At 37.8% G+C, this 26,425-nt stretch overlaps 1 protein-coding gene across 1 annotated transcript in view; it reads left to right on the forward strand.

The window, feature by feature from the left end:
- The window catches only part of DOCK3 (dedicator of cytokinesis 3), a 267,364-nt gene that overhangs the window by 62,930 nt on the left and 178,009 nt on the right, over positions 1–26,425 (forward strand). The window contains exon 5 of the mRNA XM_053929392.2: positions 8,337–8,433. Within this exon, the coding sequence (XP_053785367.1) occupies positions 8,337–8,433 (97 nt within the window). The remainder of the gene's footprint in view (positions 1–8,336; positions 8,434–26,425) is intronic.

A 26,425-nucleotide genomic window follows, 5' to 3' on the forward strand; every position in this document is an offset into this window, starting at 1 on the left:
ATATATAATTTTGAGGACATAATTTATTTTCCTGTATACTGGAAAAGTAACCTGAGTTGTGAATTTTATAAAAACAATTATGCATGCCGTATATTTAAAATGATGTACTATTTTGAGAACAGTCCTTGATGGGATAGGAGTTAGTGATAAATGTCATTTTGTTTATATATATCAAAGTGAAGGAGACTTTTAAAATCTCATCTTTTGCAGGTAGAAATTGAAAAAACATTAAAGGCATACCTTAAGTATAAAAAGATAGTGTATAAAATGGATACATAGTGTGATTACAAATTTGAGAAACAAAAGAAATCTCTGAGCAGAAAGAAAAGATGTAACTATATCAAAATATTAAAATTTGTTTTTGCATGATATGTGATTTTTAAAAAAATTTAAAACCATGTTCTTTTTTAAAAGTAATGAGTATGTATTATAAAATTGTGATTTTATTTTTTTTGATTTACCATTTTAAAATATAAAATTTAAGGTACTGTATAACTATGATAGAGTTCGGTATTAGAAATAATGTTTTCGATCTGAGGTTGAATAAGCATCAAAGTAACCTTCTGGTAAGTTAGGGGTTAGTCAGGAAAGGGGAAACTTATGCATCACTCTATGAGGTAGAATTTAACATAGGGAATTATTCAAACACATACATAAAGAGTGAAATAGAAAAAGAGGAAATGCTGATATAACCCAGAATAATAATTGTAGAAAGCTGTCTACACTCTTAATGGCTGGGGATACAAAAGATAATAGGTTACAGAAGAGGTGATATCACATGGATGCTACTGATGTGGATGAAGGAGGGCAGTGAGGCTGTTTCTGGGAATGCCAAAAGCAGCTGGATGCTAGAACCAATTTTCGCTGGTGGGGAATCCAGCAGGGGTGTCCAACATGCAGACTACAGGCTGCACGCATCCCAGGATGGCTATGAATGTGGCTCAACACAAAACTGTAAATTTACTTAAAACATTATGAGATTTTTTTTTGTGATTACATGTCTCAGTGTATTTAATATGTGGCCCAAGACAATTCTTTTCCTTCCAGTGTGGCCCACAGACGCCAGAAGGCTGGACACCCCTGTCAGGAAGAGCAGGAAACAGTTTTCATTACTTCTTTTTTCTTAGTATCTTTTTAGTGCCCCCAGCTGACTAAGAAGCTTGTGAAACAAAGTTTGCAAATCCCAGCCTCAGCCTTAGGGAGACTGAGGAACAAAGAGTCCATCACTTTTTTACTTGTATAGTAGAAGGCATTCTGTTTCTACATTTGGGTTTTTTCCTCAAACTAAGAAGGGGGTTATAATACTGGATAGCTAAGGAAGAGAAAATCACAATTTTCTATAATACTGTCATTCTCTTATTCTGGGGTTCCTGTCAGGAGTAGGTTGGGTTTTTTTTTTTTAATTTTTAAATTATTTTAATTTTTTAATTACAGTTTACATTTGGATGTACTGTATTAATTTTGAATGAACAGCAAAGTAGTCAGAAAATCATGTATTTTACTGAGTGGTCCCCTTGCTGCTTCAGATACCCACCTGGCCCCATATATAGTTATCACGATACTATTGACTACAAGAGGGGGGACCCAAAAAACCCCTGAATTATCTTCTGTAGGGTGGGCCCCTTGTAGTACAGGCTTCCCCTGCTAGGTGAGTGTGCTTGGAACCCGTCTGGACTAGTGTACAAGATGGTGGTGGTGTGAGAGGCTGTGCTCAGCTTCAGTGAATTTTTTTTTTTGAAGACTCTAAGTGGGTTTGCCCATTTCATGATGGGTGATTTAGGAGCACACCTGCCCACCCCACACTGAGTGTTCAGTTTTTGACCAAAATACAGCATGACTCCCATGCCCCGCCCTTCCTGTTCACCCAATCTCGCCCCAAGCAACTGTTTTTTTTTGTTTCCCCCGGTTGTAAAGAGTCCTCAAAGGGAAATGTTTTGCTGATGTGAAAGAGGTGAAACAGAAAAACAGCAGAAGCACTAAAACGCATCAAAATCGAGGAGTTCAAAAACTATTTTCAGCAGTTGAAAAAACCTCTCGATAGGTGTATTGCATAAAATGGAGAGTACTTTGAAGGTGACTAAAGTTTAACCATGTAAGAATAAATACAAAAATTCTTATTTTTAGGAAAAAATTTGTAAAAGATTATATTTATTTTTAGACAAAGGGGAAGGGAGGGAGAAAGAGAGGGAGAGAAACATCAATGTGTGGTTGCCTCTCATGTGGCCCCCACTGGGGACCTGACCGGCAACCCAGGCCTGTGCCCTGACTGGGAATTGAACGTGACCCTTTGGTTCTCAGCCTGTGTTCAATTCACTGAGCTACATCAGCTGGGTAAATACAAAAATTTTTAAATAAATAAATGCCTTTTGGGGGGTATCCCCCCATTACCTATGTAGTAATCTATATCTCTGTGACTATTCTTCAACTACCAATTTGTACTGCTTAATCCCTTTGCCTTTTTTACCCTGGATTTCTCTTACCTGTTCTCTTTGTCTCTTAAGTACTCTTTCATACTTTGGGTCTCTTTTTTTCTTTTACCTACATTCTTGAGTAATCTCTTCAGTATTATCTCGCAGGTAATTTTCTCTAGAATTCTGTCCCGCATGTATCCTTTCTTTTGAGGGTTTTTTTCTCAGTGCTAATATTTTTGTCATTTAAAAAATTGAGATATAACATAAAATTTAGCATTTTAGCCATTTTAAGTGTATAATCCTGTGACATTAAGTATAGTCACAATGCTCTGCAACCTTTACCAGTATTCAACTACAAAACTTTAATCATCCCAAACCAAACTCTGAACTTCTTAAACAATAACTCGCTATTTCCCCCTCCCCTCAGCCCCTGGTAATGTCTGCTTTCTGTCTGTGAATTTTTCTCTTCTAGATGCCTCATATACATGGAACCATGCAGTATTTGTCCTTTTGTGTCTGGCTTACTTTACTTATAAGCATAGTGCTTTCAAAGCTCATCCATGTTGTGTGTATCAACATGTCATTCTTCTTAAAGGTTGAATAATATTCCATTGTATGACTATATCATGTTTCATTATTCCATTCAGCTGAAGATATATATTTGGTTGATAAATTTTTCATTTGCAAAATTCCTAGTTGATTCTTGTGTATCAATTGGCTCTTGTTTTATTTTGCGTTTGCTTTCGTTTTGTATTTTTCCCTTTTTAAATAAAAGTTATTCATTTCTTTAAGCATTGTAAACATGTAAAATTGTTTATCAGACTTTTATAAAATCCCGAAAAGAATTTTTTGTATTATTTTTAAGCTTTTGATTAGATTCTTCATGCATTTTAGAATTTTGGTTTTTAGAAGTAGGAGATTTTGTTTTTTCCCTCCTTCTCTCCCTCTGGGTACATGTATCTAGTGCTTGTGCAGTTACCTCTATCTGCTCCCGGTGCCCCACTGTAGAACCAAATTTACCAGAAGGGATCTCCTTCCCTTTAGTGACATTGGGCTGTGGTAGCTCTTGACCTTTGGCCGAGGGGAAGAGGGGACTGTTTTAGGTTCAAGCTGCTTAGCACTAAAGCTTGCTAAAAGCCATAGTTCAAGTGAGCTTCAGTGGCAGTTTTTGCTGTGTTTCATATTGGCTTTCTTTTGTGGAGCTGGCCTTGGTCCTCTTTTCATCTTGAGTACTTTTTGTTCCTGTTCTCTCTCTCCATCTAAGCTCCTAGGTCACTACTAGCTTTTGACACCACTGCCTGGAAGGCCTGTGATTTCACCTTGGTTCACTGCTCTGGTTCCCCCCCAACCCCATGAACTGTTGATACTCTGTTGAGATGTTCATTTTATCTTGGAGTTCAGAAATGTATTAGGTTTTCTGTTTTGTATTTTCCCTGCAGTATATTGGGAGGTGAGGAAATACACCAAAGCATGGTCTTAATAGAGCTGTTTTGACAAGAATTGTTTGTAAAGTATATTTTAAAAGTACAATATAAAATTTAACTCATTTTGATACTGTTTTATTCTAGATGCACTCTGGTAATTTGTAAGTATGAAAATTAAAATATCAAGAAAGAGTCAACAATAGCTACCACTAATTAAATATTCTATATATTAGCATTGTATTTGAGACTACAACCATCATATTATACTTTGAAATCCCAGATTGGTAGATGGGATTATCTGCTTATTTTAGATGAAATAGGCAAGACTTTGAGAGTTCAAGTATCTTTACCAAAATAGCACGGCTAGGAGGAAGGAAAAACAGGAATTGAAAGGCCAAGTTACCATATCCTACAGTTCATGCTCTCAGCTACGTTTCTGTGCAGTATCCATTGAGTTAAAGGATCCGCTCTTCTCAATACCAAATTTTATCTTATAAACTCTTTATTCTATATTAACCCAGCATAACTTTAGAAATCTCCTAATTCATTTTACTAGATAAATTTCCTAGCGTTTTGACTATATTTTTCTTGGCCTATGAAACAATGTGTGTAAATAACACTATATCAGAACTTCAAAAATTTTCAACTTCCAGTCAGGATGGTGGCATAGGCAGACATGGCTAACCTCCTCCCACAACCACATCAAAATTAAAACTAAATTATAGAACAGCCATCACTCAGAACTGTCAGAAATTGAGTTGAATAAAAGTCTGACAACTATGGAATTAAAGTAATCATATCCATCCAGATTGGTAGGAGGGACAGAGATATGGAAAGGGCAGGTCCGCATCCACATATGGTGATTAAAAATTTGGGAGGGATGTGTTGGGAGCAAGGAGTCCCAACACCATACCAGGCCCCCCAGCCCAGGGTTCCAGTGCAAGGAAGATAAGTCCCTGCAACTTCAGGCTGCAAAAAACAGTGGGGATTGAGTTGGTAGAAAAAATTTCTGGAGCCCCAAGCAGTTCCTCTTAAAGAACACGAAATTTACCTACTCAGACTCACTCCCTCTGAGCTCCAGCACTGGGGCAGCAGCTTGAAAGGCACCAGTGGCATGCAGGGAGAAACTGAAGTACCTGGCATCAAAGTGAGGAGAGGCTATTGTTCCTTTTCTGAACCTTCCCCACCACAGAGCTGGTAAGCTGGTGCCATATCTGAGACTCCATCAACCTGGCTAACACTGTTTGCCCTGCCCTGGGGGTCTCCTGAGACTCTACCCCACACAACTTACAGACCCATCTAAGCTGCTTTTCCATGGGAATGGCTGGTCTTGGCTAATGCTTTCTCAAATTTCTAAATCTTGTTAAATAAGCAACTGCTGGCCTCAGTGAGCCCCAAGCACAGCTCTAGCAGTGGCCTAGATTCACACCTTGGCTTCATCTGGGAATTTCCAAGCCCAGCACAAGGACCAGCTATCTCAGGATGCTTTATACCTCAGGCAGGGCGGCCCAGAGCCAAACACAGGTGGGGGATGACCTTGCCCTGCACCACCCTGGAAAGCAGTGTGCACCCAGAGCTTGCACACCCAGAGCTTGTGCACCAGTGAGCAGCTGTAGACCACGTCAGAGCACCACCATCCTACCCCTGCACAGCTGATCCTCCATGGAGGGCAGAGGGTGGTGATCAGTGGTCACAGCCAGTCCTTGTAGCTGACTGGCCTGGGTAAATCCCTCCCATTGATCTGCCAACAGCAGCCAAGGCTCAACTACAAGAGGAGAGTGTACTCAGCCCACACAAAGGGTGCACCTCAAGTACCCAGCTTGAGTGATAGGGAAGGTTGTGCCACTGGACCCTACAGGACACCTACTACATTGGGCCGCACTACCAAGACATGGAGACAAAGGAGCTCTAACTAATACATAGAAACAACCACAGGGAGGCTGTCAAAATGAGGAGACAAAGAAACATGGCCCAAATGAAAGAACAGATCAAACCTCCAGAAAAAGAGCTAAACGAAATGGAGATAAGCAATCTATCAAAACACTGGTTATAAGGATGCTCAAGGGACTTAGTGAGGACCTTAGTAGCATAAAATAGATCCAGTCAGAAATGAAGGATACACTAATTGAAATAAAGAACAATTTATAGGGAAACAACAGTAGAGTGGATGAAGCTGAGGATCAAATCCATGATTTGGAACATAAGGAAGCAAAAACCAACCAGTCAGAACAAGAAGAAGAAAAAAGAATCCAAAAAAATGAGGTTAGTGTAAGCAGCGTGGTGGACAATTTTAAGCATTCCAACATTTGCATCATAGGGGTGCCAGAGAGAGAAAAGAAAGAGCAAGGAATTGGAAATCTATCTGAAAAAATAGTGAAAGAAAACTTCCCAAATTTTGTAAAGGAAATAGACATGCAATTCCAGGAAGCTCAGAGAGTCCCAAACAAGATGGATGCAAAGAGGCGCACTCCAAGACACATCTTAATTAAAATGCCAAAGGTAAAGAAAAAGAGAAAATCTTAAAAGCAGCAAGAGAAAAGCAGTTAGTTACCTACAGTGGAGCTCTCATAAGACTGTCAGCTGATTTCTCAAAAAAAACTTTGCAGGCTAGAAGGGATTGGCAAGAAATATTCAAAGTCATGAAAAGCAGGTACCTACAGCCAAGATTGCTCTGCCCAGCAAAACTATCATTTAGAATTGACGGGCAGATAAAGAGCTTCCCAGACAAGAAAAAACTAAAGGAGTTCATCATCACCATACCATTATTATATGAAATGTTAAAGGGATTTATTTAAGAAAAAGAAGATCAAAACTATGGACAATAAAATGCCAAGAAATACATATCTATCAGCAATTAGCTCTGAAAATCAAACTAAGCAAACAAGAACAACAGAGGACAGAATCATGGATATGGAGAGTGTTTTGATGGTTTTGAGATGGGAGGCAGGTGTGGGTGAGGAGGTGAGGGGATTAAGAAGTACAAACAGGTAGTCACAGAATAGCCATGGGGATGTAAAGTACAGCATAGGAAATGGAGTAGCCAAAGAATGTATGTATGACCCATAGACATGAACAATGGTGTGAGGATTGCCTGTGGGAGTGAGCAGTGCTGGGTGGAGGGGGGCCACGGGAAAAGTTGGGACAACCATAATAGCATAATCAGTAAAATATAATTAAAAAATGAATTTTCAGGATATTGAGGGTGTATAATAGCCTAAGAAAAATAAGTCAGTATTAGTTTAGACTTGTGTTAGTATAAATTGAGATAAGTAGAAAATCTTGAAAATTTAAAATAGAAACAATGTGAAGTTTCCATACATCTTAATTATTAAAGTGTATAGCTGAAGACCCAATAGATGAAAGTTTCCAGAAACTTTATTCCAAGTTGTCCTATATATTATTTCTGCATTAATCTTACTGAGATATAACTCCCATGTTTATTTTCATAGTGTCAAGTTTAAATCTCTTAGCCTTGCACTGACAACACCTTTCTGTCTTTTCAAACACATTTCCCACGTGTCCCCATCACAAATCCCCTTTAATATGCTTTGTTCAGTGCTTTCTCTACATCTCTTTTCATAGCATATTACACCCTAGAGGGCCCTCCCTTCGCCTCCTTGCCCTACAAACCTAGCCTTCCTTTAGGAACCTCACTTTCTTCATGAAGCTTTATCTGATCCATACTTAGAAGTAAACCTCCTTCTGAACAGTTCTAGAACTTATATTTAAGTTAATGCCACACGGTTTTAAGTTAATGTCACACAGTTTTCTTTGGAACTGGAGACTATTATGTTAAGTGAACTAAGCCATTTGGTAAAAGACAAATAGCATATGATGTCACTTACAAGAGGAATCTAATGAACAAAATAATGAGCAAAATAGAACCAGAGGCATAGAATCATGGAATAGACTGGCAGCTGTCTAGGGGAGGAGGATGGTGGGGACTTTTTGAAAGAGGGTGAAGGGATTAGTCGAAGAACATATATGAGGGACCCATGGACATGGACAACAGTGTGGGGATTGACAATGGAAGTGGGGGGTGGGCTGGGCCGAGGGGGGAGAAAGGGGAGAAAATTGTATTTACTTATAAAGAATTCACTTTATAAGTAAAAAAAATGAATATTTTAAAGTAAAAAAATCAATATAAGCAAGACTTGGGCACTGCTGTTGTCTTTCCTTAAAGAAAACAAAAGTTTAAAATGGTGTTTTTATAAAATCTGTCTTAAAGACAGTATATATTTCTGAAAGTAAAATTGAGGAGATAGATACAGATGTAGACATAGACATAGGTGTAGATATAGCAAAACCCAAATGTTTTTATATTAATTCAGTTTAGTTTACACTATTGCAGTATATTACCGCAGAGGATCATCAGTTAGTGAGGTGTTCCTCTTTTTATATTTGTATGAATTTAACCTTTGAGTTACACATGTTGGAAAGGGCAGTGGACAGGATTATGGTTGTTTATCAAAAATGATGTGGCTGTTTGTTGTGATTCTAGGCAGTATGAAACTGTTGTTCCGCTGGAAGATTCTATTGTGACTGAGGTTACAGCAACTCTACAAGAATGGGCCAGTCTGTGGAAACAACTCTATGTGGTAAGTAGTTAATAGCTAGTTTATTAGATCATTAAAGTTCCATTGTGCCAAGTGAAAAAATTACCTTGCCTATGCCACTAGCAAAATTTTTAGGTTTCTGAATATTTCCCGTTTTTCAAGTGTATATTCTTAATACTAACTAAGCACAACAGGCTGAGTTTTGATTATCCTGAAGAGAACACATTATTCATTTGCCTGCAGTCTTTCCCCACTCTGTCTCAGTCAGTAAATGTAAGGTCCGTAACACTAGGGATTTTAGCTATCTTACTAATTGCTGTACCCACAGAAGCTTTGATAAAGCGGTATTTACTGAATAAATGAACAGACTTGAGAGTGATATTGTGAACCTAATGGTAGGTAAAGGCCAAGGAGTTGTATCAACAGTTTGTTACAGCTACTAAATGTAAAAGATATGTCATATATGACACTTTCTGCAAGGCCAACAATTATTAATAAAAAGATTAATAAAAACACAGTCTATGTCCTCTGGAAACTTAGAGAGTGGTGGGATACATAAAATCTAGACCAAAAATAAGTGACAGGTTTTGGGTTCTGAACAAGATGTAGTAAACTCATTAGATTTTACTCCTAATCACATCAAAAATCCTGAACAAAACCTATAAATCACGTACCAGAAAACTCTGCAAGTTAGGGAAAAGAGGGTAGACTGACTAAAAGACCTTGGGACTCAAGCATTAAGTTCCCTGATTGTTGTTTTTCTTGCCTTCATGTGTCCTGGCCTGGGCTCACAACCTGGAAATGTTAATGAATGCAAACTAAAAATAGCACCAAGGAAAACCTGTTCTCTCTAGCCACAGGATGGCCCCGTAAGACAGAAACCTATCCTGTCTGCTCTCTAGGAGAGCATCACAGTAAAAGCTGCCTGCCCCACTCCACCCCAACAGGTATTGCAGCAGCAGAATCTGTGGCCAGAGCTCTGAACACATACACCCTTTTCCTCACGTGCAGCACCAAGATTTGCTTCTCCAGTGGATCCTCGGAGCTGAACTCTGACTTCTACCCATCTCCTTACAGTAATGAAGCAATGCCCCTCCTCAGTGGAGCCTGTAGGGAGGACTCTGAATTCTCTCTCATCAGCAATTACAGGGTGGCACCTCTCCCCAGCAGAGCCTGTGGGTAGGATGCTGGCTTTCATAACTGTTCAGCGTTAACAAGTTGTTGCCCTTACCTTACAGAGTTCTGTGAATGAAACCTTGATTAGCTTCCTCTTCTCTGAAGTAAGGAAGAAGCATCCCTCTGCAAAGGAGCCTGTGGTTAGAGCTCTTGATTTTCACTCCCCCTGTAGTAAAAAGATGGTGCCCTCTGCAGCTGAGCCTGTGGACGAGACTCTTGACTTTTACTGCCCCCCCCCCATTGATGAGGCAGTGTCCCTCTCTATTACATCCTATAGACTGAACCCTATTTCCCATCCATGCTCTGCTGAACTGAGGCAGTGCTTCTTCCCACCAAAGTACATACTGAAGATAAAGTGGAGTGGAGTTCTGTCATCTAGGTAACACACAAATGGGCAAAACCCAAAGAGCACTGGAGGGAGACTATAAACTAAATCGACATTTGAATCAAAGCCCACAAAAAGGAGCCTGGTATTGCATTCTGAGTCTAAACAGGTTGACCACCTGCTAAACTAGAAGATTTAAATAGGAACCAGAGTGTCATAGTATAATATTTAAAGTGTCCAGCACATAGCCCTAAGATATTTGTCATGTGAAAAATCAGGAACATCTCAAATCTCATAAGAAAAGATAACATATGCCAGCTTTGAAATGATATAGATATTGGAATCATCAGCAAGAATTTTAAATTAGCTTTTGTAAAATTGCTCCAATGAATAAGTACAAAAACTCTTGAAACAAATGGAAACAGAAAGCTGCAGCAAAGAAGTAGAGGATATAAAGATCAAATAAAATTTATATTTTTATTTAAAAATATTTTTTGAGGAATATTTTTTTTGGCTGATACCTTTATTGCTTTGGGGGAAGGGGTTGCTGAGGAGCTCTTGGTGCGGTCAGCTCTGCAGGAATGGCGCTGGCTGTGCCAGTGCACAGGTACAAGCAGTACTTGTTCTTATGGATAATATGCTGGATAGTGTTCAGAGTGGCCCAGGTGTTCTTGTTGATGATGGTCCACACGTAGGAGGTGGCCGGCTTTTGCTGGCCAGATCTCTGCTTCATGACAACCACCACACGTCTTTGCCACTGGCTGCCGGCTCCATGCTCACCATCTTGTGGTGAATCAGCCTGTTGTAGCAAAAGGAGTTGTGGGCCTTCAGGTGATTGGGTTTGGTGCTGTACGCCTGCCTGTTCCTCTTGATCAGGAAGCTGGAGCAGTTTTGTATGACCATCCATTGTAGGTGGGCAAACATGGTCACAGCTCCTCTTGCAGTGGCAGCTCCTCTCACTGTGGCAGCTGGAGATGGAAAGAACTCAAATGAAAGTTTTAGAATTGAAAAAAACAGTAACCAAAATTTTAAATTTACTGACTAGGCTCAGTAGCAGAATGGAAAGGACAGATGAATTAGTGAACTTAGAGATGGATCAATAGTAATCATCCAATCTGAATAATGGAGAGAAAGTAAATTAAAAAAGTGAACTTAGCCTCAGAGACCTGTAGGACAATAATAGAAGATCTAACATTTGAGGCATTAGATAGAGTACTAGATAGAAAGGATAGAATGTGGCCCTGGCTGGTGTGGCTCAATGGCCTGAGCACCAACCTGTGAACCAAAGGGTCATGGGTTCAATTCCCAGTCAGGGTACATGTGGGTTGTGGGCCAAGTCCCTGGTGGGGGGCACATGAAAGGCAACTACACATTGATGTTTCTCTTCCTCTCTTTCTCCCTCCCTTCCCTTCTCTCTAAAAATAAATAAAATCTTAAAAAAAATACCAATGCTTCCTAAAAAGAAAGAAAGAAAAAAGGATGGAATGTGGAGGTAAAAAATGTTTGAAGAAATAATGGTTTAAATCTTCCCAAGTTTGCCAAAAGACATAACCCTACAGAGTTAAAACTTAACTTTGAACTTAAAACAGGATAAATCTAAAGAAAGCCATGCTTAGAAACATTGTAGTTAAACTGAAAATTAAAGCCAAAGAAAAAATCTTCAAAAGTAAACTACATGGTAACTTTAGGGAAATGCCAATTTGAATGGCAGCAGATTTCTCATCAGAAACTATGAAAGACAAAAAGAAGTAACCCAACATTTTTCAACTGCTGAAAGAAAAACGATTGATGTCAACCCAGAGTTGTGTGTACAGCAAAAATTGTACTTTAGGAATGAAGGAAAAAATAAACACAGTTTTAGATGAAGGAAAGCTAAGAAGTTTTATTGCCAGTAGATTGGTTCTAAAATAATGACTGTCAAGAAAGTTCATCAGATACAACTTAATGGGACACTTGGAACATTAGAAATGAAGAAAGTAGTGGAGGGGGTAAGTGAATTCTCTTCAGTTATTAAAATTGTGTTGGATATTACAAATTAAGAATTATAACATTGATATGGTTCTCAATCTATATAGAGGTTATACTTTAAGAGACTGAAGGAACGGGACCATAGATTGTGTTAGGTGTCTGCATTTTACTTCAAGTGGTAAAATGTTAATACTAGTAGAGTAATAAGTTTGTATGTATATTGCAATCTCTAGAGCAATCGTGAAAATATTACATAAAGTGATATAACAAAAACTTTATAAATAAATCAAAATGGAATACTAATAATGCAAGTAACCTATAGGAAAATAAGAAAGGGGAACAGGAAGGCAAAACAAAGGGAACAAACAACAAGTACTAAGATGGCAGACTTAAATCCTAACATATAAATAATTAAAAGATAGGGATTGGCAGAATTGACAAATATAAAAGAACTATGTGCTGTCTATAATAAACTCACTTCATGTATGACTAATGACACAGGGAGGTTAAAAGATAGAAAAATACCATGCAAACACTTAATCAACAGCAAAGGAATGGCTATATTACAATATGTTCATTAATTATGAATTATTTCTTCCTTAAATACAAATACAAATAAATAAAGTAAATTATATTATGCCACTGTAATTGTACTGTTATTATGTCAGAGTAAAGAAAACTACCAGACAAAAGGACTTTACAAAATTATAAAATGGTCAAATCACCAGGAAGACATAGCAATCTATTTCTTTTAGTTTTTCCATTTAGATTTTTAGTTTTTGACTTTTTAAAAAATTTAAATTTTATTTTTAAATTACTAGTTTATATTTAATATTATTTTGAATTAGTTTCAGGTGTATAGCATTGGGTTAGACAATTATATACTTTACAAAGTATTCCCCTGATATTTCCGGTACCCACCTGGCATCATACATAGTTATTGCAGTATTATTGACTATATTTTTTATGCTGTACTTGACATCCCTGGAACTATCTTGTACCAGTTTGAACTTTTTAATCCCTTCAAACAGTTTGTTAATCCCCCTATCCTCTGGCATCTGTCAGTCTGTTCTCTGTATCTATGAGTCTGTTTCAATTTTGTTTGTTTACTTTGCTTTTTAGAGTCCACATATAAGTGAAATCATGAGGTATTTGTCTCTCTCTCTCTGACCTTTTCACTTAACATAATAACCTCTAGGTTCATCCATGCTGTTCCAGATGGTAAGATTTCATTCTTTTTCACGGCTGAGTAATATTCAATTGTAGATATGTACCACTGCTTTTTTTTTTTAATCCACACTTTTATTGGGTTGCTTCCATGTCTTGGCTATTGTAAGAAATGCTGCAATTAACATAGCGGTGCCTACATTCTTTTGAATTACTGTCTTGGTTTTTTCTTTGAATAAATCCTTAAGTGGATATGCTGTGTCATAAAGCAGTTCCATTTTTGTTTCTTGAGGAAACTCCATACTGTTTTCCATACTGGATGAACCAATCTGCCTTTCCACCAACAGCGCACGGGAGTTCCCTTTTCTCTACATTCTTGCCAATACTTATTTATTGAATTATTGATGACAGTATTCTGATAGGTGTGAGGTGATATCTCATTGTGGTTTTAATTTGCATTTTTCTGATGGTTAGTGACAGTAAGCATCTTATTATTTGTCTATTTGCCATTTGTATGCCCTCTTTGGAGAAGTGTCTGTTCAGGTCCTCTACCCATTTTAAATTGGATTGTTTGTTTTTTTGGTGTTGAGTTGTATGAATTCTTTATAAATTTTGGACATTAATCCCTTGTTGGATGTATCATTAGTGAATATGTTTTCCCATTGAGTAGGTTGTTACTGCCTATATTTTGTAGAATTTTTGTGGTTTTGAGTCTTATATTTAAGAAAGACATTGAAATTTTTAATACGCATGCATCAAAAACAGACCTGCAAAATAACTGAAGTAAAATCTGAAAGGACTGAATGAAAAAGTTAGAGAAATCAACTGTTATACTTGGGGTTTATGACCCCCAGTAATTGATATAACCACTGGGCGAAAGTCTTCAAGGATAGGGAGAAATTCAGCATGACATCAGCTATCAGGATCTGATTGAAATACTTAGCACAGGGTTTCCCAGCCTCTGGACTGCAGACTGGTACTGGTTCATGGCCTGTTAGAGACTGGAACACACAGTAGAAGGTGAACAGCAGGTAAATGAGCAAAACTTTGCCACCCATTACCACCCAAGCTCCATTACCACCCAAGCTCCACCCCACCACCTTCCTGTCCATGGAAAAATTGTGTTCCACAAAACTTTGTGTTCCTCAAAAAGTTTGAGGACTGCTGACTTAGAACACTCCACTTAATATCGGAATATAGATCTTTCTCAAACATACATGGAACATTCACCAAGATTGACAATTTCTTAGGTCATAGAACAACTCCTAACAAATTTGTAATAATTTATGCCATACAAAGGACATTTTGACCATAATGGAAACAAACTAGAAATCAATAACAAAAAGATAACAGGAAAATACTGAAGCACTTAGAAATGAAACAACACACTAAAAATCCATGGATCAAAGAGTAAGTCTCAAGAAAAATAAAAATATATTGAAATAAATGTAAATGAAAATATAGCATTAAAATTTGTGGGTGTGGGGGATGCATCTAAAGCAGTGTTGAGAGGGACATTTATAGCATTAAGTGCATTTTAGTAGAAAAAAGTAGGATGTCAAAAAATTTCATCTTTTACTTTAAGAATCTAACAGCAAAAGATAAATCCAAGCTAGCATTATAAAGCAAAAAATGAGCAAAATTAATTAAATTAAAAGTAGAAAAATAATAGAGAAAAATTAATTGAACCAAAAGCCAGTTTTTAAAAATATCAATAAAATTGATAAACACCTAGCAAGACTGACAAGGAAAATGAGTGAAAACAGTACAGTCAGTCCTCAATGTTGTTGATAGGTTCTGAAACTTGAAGCAAAATGACCTATGTATAATGGAATCAACTTTATCTTGGGCTAGTTGATACAGAGAAGAGGTAAGTTCCTGTGGCATTTCATCAATGTTATAAAGAAACGATGTTGAATTAAACAATGTTATTCAAGACCTGCTGTAATTACCAATATTTTAGGACTAAAGAAAGAGATATCATTAGAGATACCACAGACCTCAAATGGGTAATAAGAGAGTACTCTGAACAACTTTATGCACATAATTGACAGTGTGGATAAATAAAACAAATCCTTGAAAACCACAAATTGCCAAAACTCACCCAAAACAAAATAGATAATAAATATTCTATTATTCTAAATTGAAGTACAGTGGTAGCTTGGTACTTGTCATTAATTCGTTCCGGAACTTGTGATGAGTGCTGAAACTGATGAGCACCGAGCAAGTGCCGAGTGACAAGCATTTCGTCTTGTGGGGCGATGTCATGACTCATACGAGTTCTAGCAAGTGCAACAAGTCCCGAGCTGAAACATTTTTTTTCATCAAAATGTGATGAGTACAGGGTTTGAGGAGTTCTGAAGCCAACAAGTACCAAGGTATGACTGTAACTGAATTTATAATGAAAATCCTTCCAAAAGAAAATCACTTGCAAAGTAAAACAGAAGTACAGATAGAAGTTATGAGAGAATTGTTAGAAAATACAGATGACAGGTGTGAGATGATAGCTCATTGTAGTTTTAATTTGCATCTCTCTGATGATAAGTGACATTGAGCATTTTTTTCATTGAGCATTTATATGTCCTCTTTGGAGAAGTGTCTCTTCAGATCCTTTGCCCATTTTTTAATTGGATTGTTTGTTTTCCTGGTGTTGACTTGTAGAAGTTCTTCATATATTTTGGAAATTAGCCCCTCATCACACATCTGCCAGAATGGCTATCATCAATAAATCAACAAACAAGTGCTGGTGAGGATGTGGAGAAAAGGGAACCTTAGTGCACTGCTGGTGGGAGTGCAGACTGGTGTTTCCACTGTGGAAACAGTATGGAGTTTCCTCAAAAAACTAAAAATGGAACTGCCCTTTGACCCAGTGATCCCACTTCTAGGAATATATCTTAAGAATCCTGAAACACCAATCAGAAAGAAATTATACACCCCGGTGTTCACAACAGCATTATTTATAATAGCCAGTAGCCTAGATTTGGAAACAGCCCAAGTGCCCATCAGTAGATGAGTGGATAAAAAGCTGTGGTACATTTGCGCAATGGAATCATATGCAGCTGTAAAAAGGAAGGAACTCTTATCCTTTGTGACAGCATGGATGGATCTGGAGATTATTATGCTAAACAAGATGAGCCAGTCAGAGAAGGACACATATGATCTCACTGATAAGTGGAATCTAATGAACAAAATAAACTGATGAACAAAATAAAACCAGAGGCATGAATACATAGAACAGATTGACAGGTCCAGAGGGGGTGGGGAGCTGGAAGAGATTAGCCAAAGAACATACGCACATTTACGCACAGCCCGGGAACCCAGATGACAATGTTGTGAAGGCCTGGGGGCGTGGGGGCTGGGTGGAGGGGTGCAAAGAGGGAAAAACTGGGGATATCTGTAATAGTGTCAACAATAAAAAAAAGAAACACAGGACATATTCAGGGGATCTAATATCTGTATAGTAGGAAATAATAGTGTAAATAGATTGCTAGAAATAATATAAAATAATTTTGTGCTATAAAACTTCACACTGAAGAGGCCTACTGAATGTCAGACAGTATAACCATACTAGCTCACTATCCATCTATCTTTTGATTTGTCTGTCTACACATACACATACATACACAGTATGTACGTACACGCATGTACAGGTCTTAAATATACATGTAAATAGAATTACATTGCAAATATTTTTATGAGACTTGCTTTTTTTACTATTTTATTCCTAAATTATCAGAATATTTGCAAGCCTTTTGATTTAAAAATTCTTAAATGTAATTTTAAAAAATTTTCTCCATCACTAACAATTTTAAACTGAATGAACAGTCATATGTTATCATATGGATGACATATGCTGTGTTGGAAATGGGCTCTTAACTTTGTTACTATTAAAAGCACTTAATGAACACCTTTATACACTAATTTTCATTTTTTAGAATATATTTTATTGATTATGCTATTATAGTTGTCCCATTTTTTCCTCCCCTTTATTCCCCTCCTCCCTGTACCCCCCTCTCACCATCATTCCCCTACCTTGGCTTCTCCATTTCCCATACTATTCTTAACCTCCTCCTGTCTATTTTGCACCTACCATTTATGCTTCTTATTCCCTGTACCTTTTCCCCCATTCTCCCTCTTCCCCCTCACCACTGGTAATCCTCCATGTGATCTCTATTTCTGTGATTCTGTTCCTGTTCTAGTTGTTTGCTTAGTTTGTTTTTGATTTTTAGGGTCAGTTGTTGATTGTTGTGAGTTTGTTGTTATTTTACTGCTCATAGTGTTTGATCTTCTGTTTCTAGTTTTAGGTGTGGTTGTTAATAACTATGAGTTTGCTGTCATTTTTACTGTTCATATTTTTTATCTTCTTTTGCTTAGATAAATCCCTTTAACATTTCATATAATAAGGGCTTGGTGATGATGAATTCCTTGAACTTGACCTTATCTGAGAAGTACTTTATCTGCCCTTCCGTTCTAAATCAAAGCTTTGCTGGATAGAGTAATCTTGGATGTAGGTCCTTGCCTTTCATGACTTGGAATACTTCTCTCCAGCCCCTTCTTGCCTGTAAGGTCTCTTTTGAGAAAACAGCTGACAGTCTTATGGGAACTCCTTTGTAGGTAACTGTCTCCTTTTCTCTTGCTGCTGCTACGATTCTCTCCTTATCTTTAATCTTTGGTAATGTAATTATAATGTGCCTTGGTGTGTTCCTCCTTGGGTCCAACTCCTTTGGGACTCTCTGAGCTTCCTGGACTTCCTGGAAGTCTATTTCCTTTGCCAGATTAGGGAAGTTCTCCTTCATTATTTGTTCAAATAAGTTTTCAATTTTTTGCTCTTCCTTTTCTTCTGGTACCCCTATAATTCGGATGTTGGAACATTTAAAGTTGTCCTGGAGGTTCCTAAGCCTCTCCTCATATTTTTGAATTCTTGTTTCTTCATTCTTTTCTGGTTGAATGTTTCTTTCTTCCTTCTGGTCCACGCCGTTGAGATGAGTTCCAGTTTCCTTCCCATCACTATTGGTTCCCTGTACATTTTCCTTTGTTTTTCTTAGCATAGCCTTCATTTTTTCATCCAATTTGTGACCAAATTCAACCAATTCTGTGAGCTTCCTGATTACCAGTGTTTTGAACTGTGCATCTGATAGGTTGGCTATCTTTGTCACTTAGTTGTATTTTTTCTGGAGCTTTGATCTATTCTTTCATTTGGGCCATTTTTTTGTCTTGGTGCACCTGTTACGTAGTAAGGGGCAGAGCCTTGGGTGTTCACCAGGGCGGGGTAACGCTGGTAGCTGAGCTGTGATGCTGTACGTGGGGGAGGGGTCCGAGACAGAGCAGTGGCGCTTGCTCCACTTTCTGCTGGTTTTCAGTCACTCCCTCTGCTACCCACAATCAAATTGGGCCCTTCTGGTGCTGCTTCCCACATGGGTGGGTTTGTGTCCATTCTAGGACCCTGTGGGTCTCTCCATGGAACTCTCCTGTGAGGCTGGGAGTTTTCCTGCTGTCGCCTCAACCCCCACAGGTGTTTTCAATCAGTGGTTTGTGACTTTATTTACCCGCACTGGAACCCCAGGTTGCACGCCCTGCCATCCGGTCCACCAGCTGCTGCCCACTCTACTCCACAATCCGCCACCTCACTGGGTCTACCAGGCCCTGCCTTGCCAGGAGTCCTCCCCACCTGGCTTCCTGTCCCCGCCCTTCCTGCTGGTCTGGATGAATGTTTCTTCTTATCTCCTTGGTTGTTGGACTTCCATACAGTTCGATTTTCTGTCAGTTCTGGTTGTTTTTTGTTTTTAAATTGTGTTGTCCTTCTTTGGGTTGTGCGAGGAGGCACAGTGTGTCTACCTACGCCTCCATCTTGGCGGGAAGTGTATAGGTAACTTTTTGAAGAGGAAATTTTGCTTTTCCACAATATTTTTTTACTTATACTCTTACCAGTATATCAGATCAAACTTATTTTCTTTCCAGAGCCTAACTAATATTAAATATTATTTTTTGTTTTTATTTAATAGATGCAAAATTATGGCCAATAGACATATGAAAAAATGTTCAATGTCACTAAATTATCAGAAAGATACAAATTGAAACTACAGTGAGGCATCACCTCACACGTACCAGAATGGTTATCATCAATTAATAAATAAAAAGTTCTGGCGAGGATGTGGAGAACAGGGAACCCTAGTGCATGCACTGTTGGTGGGAATGCAGACTGGTGCAGACACTGTGAAAAACAGTATGGAGCTTCCTGAAAAAATTAAAAGTGGGACTGCCTTATGATCCAGTGGTTCCACTTCTGGGAATGTACCCTAAGAATCCTGAAATACCAATCTGGAAGAATATATGCACCCCTATGTTCATAGCAGCATTATTTACAATAGCCAATATCTGGAAACAGCACAAGTGACCCTCAGTAGATGAGTGGATAAAAAAAAAGCTGTGGTCATTTACACAATGGAATACCACATGGCTATAAGAAAGAAGGAACTCTTACCCATGTGACAGCATGCATGGACCTAGAGATTTTATGGTAAGTGAAATAAGTCAGAAGACAACAAATACTGTATCATCTCACATGTGGAATCTAACGAACAAACTAACGAACAAAATAGAACTAGAGGCATGGATGCATGGAACAGATTGACAACTGTGAGAAGAGACGGGTGGGGGGACTGGATTAAAGAAGATGAAGGGATTAGCCAAAGAACATATATGAATAGACCACGGACACAGACAAAAGTGTGGTGAAGGCCGGGGAGGTTGTGGGTGGGGGCTGAGTGTAGTTGGGTAGAGGGGAGGGGAAATAGGGGACATCTGTAATGTGTCAACAACAACAACAAAAAGACTTTATGACACAGAGGTGCCTTCCCTGGGTCACTAAGATATCAGTATGAGAGAGTCTGTGCACCATCATTGGTAATTGTAGAGGACAGGAACAACCGAAAAGTCTTTAGTAGGGACTGGTTAAAGAATTATGGTGTATTTATTTATTTGATAAAGTTAAAAAGAAAAAAAAATCTCATCGCCCTCCAAGAAACTTTTCCTTCCAGTCTTTATTTTTTAAATTGATAATTTCTTTTTCTTCCTCATTTTTTACATATATAATCTTTCAATAAGCCCTGTTCTGTCTTCATGATATATTTTAAGTCTCTCAATTTCTCTCCATCTCAACATCTTTTTTACTGTTTTGATTCTTAGGGGAAAAGCTGTATAACACTGACCTAAATAAAGCAAAGAAAGAAGAAAATGGAATGTGTGTGGCATTTTTATTTCCTTTCCCTTTGTTCCTTACTCCTCACAACAGGAACAATGATCTTTTTAAAATTCATAGTGTCCCTTCAGTGGTCAGGCCTTCAGTGGTTCCCATTGCATTTGGAATAAATGCCAACCCCTGGTCACAATGCCTGTCTCCATCTCTCTTCCACTCTCCCATTTGCCAATACACTAACCTGTTTTCACCTGGTATCTTTGCTGTTGCTAATTCTTCTATTGGAATGTTCGTCCCCTAGCTCTTCACTTTCTGATTCCTCCTCATCCTTTGGTCTCTATTTAAATATTGCTTCATCTGAGAGGCAGTTTAACCAAAGTAGGTCCCCTGGTTGTTATCACAGTTGTATGGATTACCTTTGGTGACATTTTTTGTTTATCATTTAGCTGTCATTGGTTCCCTTGCTAATCTGTCAATTCCGTGAAGATAAGCACTTGTTTTTGTTTTCTCTATCTATGTATAACCCAGTTCCTGACAGTGACCCCTGTATGACACATACGTTCATTGATTTCCTAATAAATATTCATTGTCTTTTAACATAAAAATACACAGTGTTTGTTAGTAGGGATGGGAAGAAGGAGAAATGTCTTCTTTTTTAGTGTATCTGGTCACATTCTTTTTCTGAAGTCAGTTGAAGAATACTGGTATAAGGGAGAAAAAGCCCACAGCTTCTCTCTGACCCATTTAATGACCTTGAACAAATTACATTTCCACTTGGTATGGTAATATTTTTTAAGCTATATTTGACCTTTTCAACCTCACAGTATTTGAGAAGAAATAATGGTCTGTTAATGTATGTGGTTACTAGAAAAAGTGACTGTTGTTATTTATTCTGAAAAGCATTAAATCTATCCAGTATGGTGACTCATCAAATATAATAAAGGGCTTGGTCCTCAGATACAGGCATAGGGTTTAGAAACATAATATAATACTTTATTCCAACATAAAATAGCCAGTGTCTCTTTATAGCTTTCTCCTTTCCAGTGTTTTGAATTTTTCTGTTGATCCAGTTTAAAAAATAGTAAGGGCAAAAGAAGGTGAGAAGAAAACCTCAAATAGATCCGAGTGATTTTTCACATTTCTTAAAGAGTTGCCAGTCTGTCTTTTAGCAGAAAATGATTCTCCATCCTGAACAGTAATTTATTATACTCTATAGTCTGTAGGTTGGTTGGGAATGGGAGCAGAGCATAGGAGGCAAGTCTATTTACAAGGGACGTCTAGAATCACTATATCCCACATTTTCCTGTATATTTCTGTATTCGTGAAATTTTAAAACACTGAGAGGTAAATTTGTAAGTATAGCTTACCATTAACAGTTCACAAAGCTGAAAATGAAAAATGCATTCACTCTTAAGGATTTATGTGTGATAGGTCTTCCTCAACCTGCTTTTTTGTTATTAACCCTAATAGCCACTAGAGTATAACCAAAAATTAATGTGTTTTGTATATAAACAGCCTGGCTTCCTGAGAATCAAGAAATTTTAAACATGTAAATAAGCTGGCAAAGGTGGTGTGGTGGGCAGCCTCTAAGATGTTCCTTGTGATGCTTGCCTTGTTCCCAAGTATTACCACTTATGTGAGATTCTCTTCACTTGACTGTAGACTGGATTTAAGGACTTACTTCTGAGTAGCATACAGGAGAAGTGATATGGAAGTTCACTTCTGAGATTAGGATTATTTATTTTTAAATTTTATTTATTGATTTGAGAGAGAGAGAGAGAGAGAGAGAGAGAGAGAGAGAGAGAGAGAGAGAGAGAAATGCATTCATTGGTCGTTTCTTGTATGTGCCCTGACTGGAGATTGAACCCATAACCTTGGTGTATCGAGATGATGCTCTAACCAACTGAGATATCTTGCCAGGGCTCTTGAGATTAGGTTTTAGAAAGAGTGGGATTTCCATCTTGGGTTCTCTCTGTCTGTCTCTCTTCTTATCTCTCTCTCTCTCTCCTGGATTGTTCACACTGTGGGGGAAGTTAGCGGCCATATTTCAAGGGACTATGGAGAGGCCCATGTGAGCGAGTTTGGAAGTATATTTTACTTCAGTCAGGTCTCAAGATGCTTGGAGTTGTGGCCAACATATTGCTTGCATCCTCATGAGAGATCCTGAGTGAAACAGCTCAACTAAGGTGCTCTCAGGTTTCTGGTCCATAAAGCTGTGAGATCATGTTTGTGTTTTCCGGTCTCTAAGTTGTTTGGTATTTTGTTATGTAGCAGTAAATAACCAAATCAGTTAATAGATGATAAGAAAAACAATTAACACTTCTCTTGCTACAAGTACACTAGAACTTGTAATTCTAGTATATTTAAAAATGTTTATGAAAACAAAACTTTGGAGCCTGAGAGATGATTAATCATTTCTAAGATACTATATGTTCTACTTACTTAGTTTATTTTCTCTCCATTTTCTATAATGCAAGTTTCATGAGATAAGGGATTTTTGTTGCTGTTTTGTGCATTTCTGTAACCCCAGTATGTAAAATGGTAAGGCATCCCTTCTGCATCATCTCTGAGTAAGTGGCCAGAATTTATATTTTCTATAGAAATATAGAATAGCGGTGCTCACAATGATTTACTAGGAAGATACAGATGACTTAAATGGAATAGACTTTGCACAGTATTTTTATTTTTAAGATACCATATTGGTCATTCAGGCCTTTTCATTTTTAGTGTTTCATATTTCACTTGAGAACAGTGCCTTGGAAAGATGGAGTTAAATCTAATTTTAAGTTTCCCATTTCCTCATTTAAGAGTGATGACGTTCTTCCCAGGTCACCGTCTCATCCTTTGTGTCTCTGCTCGTGTTACAGTCTCAGCCACAGTCCCCTGGCCACTCCATGTTTAAAATTGGGTTGCCTTTCACATTCCTCATTCCCCAATCCTGCTTTTTATTCTGTAGCATTTATACTATATTCTACTTACTTACTTTTTATTATTTTCTCTATCTTTCTACTGTGATGTAAGCTTAATGAGAGAAGGAATTTTTTTCTTTTTTAATTTTTTTTTAATTGAGAGAAGGGATTGTTTTTTAAATTGTGTTTTTTCACATTGCTATAACCCCAGTGTCTAAACTGGTGCATGGTAGTGTTGTGGGTCCTTGGTAAACATTTGATGAATTAATGATTGCCTTTGTTGTCAGCATTTCTGAGAGAAGCATCCATTCTGAATCAGTTACATAAAATTGCTAATATTTGATTCTACTTTGGGCCTATAAAGTGGCAATTTAATATTGAACATCATAAATAGCTGGTAACTTGGTTATCCACATGCAGTATTATTAAAATAAGGTTTTGCTAAGAAAATTTATGTAATTTATTACCAATAAAAGGATTATATGGTGATTAATATAGATGGACTCTTGATAGGAATATAATTTTGAGATTTTTAAGATCTCTATTAATAGGATTCTTCTATTATTTATGCCCTTTTTTATTACTTGAATATTTTCCCATCTCTTCTACAAGTTATTGAAATTTTAACACACATTGTCCCTTTCTAGCTGCCATCTTCTAGGATCACTGTTGCCCACTAAATCTCAGAGGAGCTTCTGCTGATTTATAGTAGACTGGCTCTTAACTTTCTTGTCAATGCTTGCTGAAGCACGAACACCCAGGAAGTAATCTGAGAGCACTGAGTCTAACAGAAGGTACAGAGCTGTCCTCCAGACATTACCAAGGAAGGGGGCTTGCAGGGTGCTCTTTTTGAGAGGCTTCTGTGATGACAGGCCCAGAGCACTCAAAAAGATGGCTCCTTGCACTTCCACTGCCATCATGCAGAGGACAAACCGGCCAGCTGTCTCTGTGGACCCCAGGCCAGGACCTACAGTCTTGCTCTACATTCCAATTTCTTACTTTCAGTATTTTCAAAAAAAAAACCCAAACATATGTGTATGCACACACGGTTACCCACAGAGGCTGTGTTCTGACAGGACTTTTTGCTCCCTTTGGATGACAGTCTGGGAGAAGGCCTACTGGAATTGCACAAGCATTTGGTTATTCTGGGGTGAAAATAGTACAGAGCATTAGAATACTCTAGATTGGGGGTTCTGTGGAAAATCTAGGTTATATAATAGCCTTCTCAATATCACCTCAGTGTGTCATCTACTCATTGCATTTGCATTTTGCTGACTGCAGTGTAAAAGTAGGAGGAATTATAAGTATTGAATATTTTATGTCTGGATATGTAAAATACAGTTATGGTAGAATTTTCAGGGTTTCCTTTTCTCTCTGGCCCCCTTTAAATATCTTCAGCCATGTTTGGAGTTCTTAGCAGTAGTTCAGTCTATAACTTGTCTTTCCTTGGCTTTGAAAAATTCTGTTTTCAAATAATTACTTTTGTAGCCTCCCTTTTGCTGTTTTGGGGCTGCAGTTACATGTGGACTTGATACATATAACATAGTTTAAGATTTAAAACTATGTTACATGTATGCTACTAAGAAACCTGGTGGTAACGTGTTTCATATGTATGAAAGACACACTGCATCTTTGTGGTATCTCTTACTTGCTTTTTTATTCTTTCAATGCTCATCTTGGACATATTCTAACTTTATCCTCTAAATTAACTAGTGTTTTCTTCTACTCTAGCTATTGAGTTCCTAATTTCACCTATCATATTTTTCAGCTTTATAATTTTGTATTTGATTTTTATCGATTCCAATTCTGTAGTGAAATTATCCATCTTCTCCCACCCATATTATTGAATGTATTAATTATAGTTAATTTAAGGGCATGTCCGATAATTCAGTATCAAGACATGTCTCCTGTGGGTTTGTTTGTATTGATTGTTTCCCCCTTGATCATGTTTTTTGATAAACCTGATAACTTTTTTATTGAATGTCAGATCACATTATACACATTTTATATAATTTTAAAATGTTATTATAACACACATTACACACATTATATAATTTTATAATGTGTATAAAATTATAGAGACTTTGTGTCTCCTTCCCACAGAGAGGCTTTATCGTATCCCCAGCACACAGTTTCAGTGGGGACATACTGTTCGCTGAGTCTGTTACCTTCCTGGGAAGGTGTGGTCTGTCTCTGACTCATACCCATTCCTGGGAGATACCCTCTGGTGATTCCAGTTGAGAGCCAGGTTGTTTACCATGACTTCCTCTTGTCAAGTCCTGAATCCAATTTATGTCTCCTAAACTCTGCTAAAGTGTGTGCTCTACTTTTAGCTTGCTTCATGGTAGGCTTTTTAACACTGAGGAATAAGAATTTTAGGAATCAGCAAATGTATGAAGAAGATAAGTAGCTTAAAAGCGTATTGAGCACACCTCAGTAAGCTTCTGTTTTCTTTTAAATCTTAGTCCCTCAAGTTCTGGCAGCCTTGGCAGCACAAGCTCCAATTTTTATCTCTCCAGTCCTACGTGACTGGCAAAAGCTCTCTATTGGCTTCTCTGCATCTGTGGCTATCTGCTGTCTGGCTTCTTAGCCTTTCTTTCCAACTAAAGAATAATTAAATATCTGAGGGAGAAAGTGGCATGCAGAATGTCGGGCTCACCTCATTGAGTTTTCTTTTGTAAGGCCTGCCTGTCTTGAAAACTTTTCAGCTTCATAAACCTGTACTTTCTACTTTTTCAAGCCTTTTTTTTTTTTAAAGCTGTACTTACAGGAACTTGGGCTGCTACCAGCTACTCCATCACCAATAGGAGACTGAAGTATTCATCCTTTTAAATGTGATATGCCCTTAATCATTTGACTTTTTTTGTTCTATGCTTTGTTTATCTGCATACTTTTTTTAAAAAACAATGATCTGCTCTGTTGGTACTATTTCATGGTGTGAATTAGAGCTGAAATCTAGGCTTCATTGCCTATCTGTCTTGGTCAATATTAAAGGATGAACCTGAGAAAGGAGAGTGCAAGAGCCACAAAACCATATTTATCACTCCAGTTTGTGTTACTTTTCCAGGCAACCTCTGACCATTGTTGTACCTTTAAACTCTTAGGGAGAAACAACATCTGAAAGAAGCTGTCTTATGTTTTAATCCACCAGCCTTAGGGCCTTTAAATTAGGGAATGAGAAGAAAGAGGAGTCTGTGTCAGCACCTATTTTCATCTTTTTTTTTTTCTAAGGCAATTTTATGTTTTGTCAAGATTACAAACTAGTTTGGGATGCCAGCTACCTCTCCCAAAATA

Source organism: Desmodus rotundus, chromosome 8 (genome assembly GCF_022682495.2).
Source record: "Desmodus rotundus isolate HL8 chromosome 8, HLdesRot8A.1, whole genome shotgun sequence".
In the NCBI taxonomy this organism is placed as follows: Eukaryota; Metazoa; Chordata; class Mammalia; order Chiroptera; family Phyllostomidae; genus Desmodus; species Desmodus rotundus.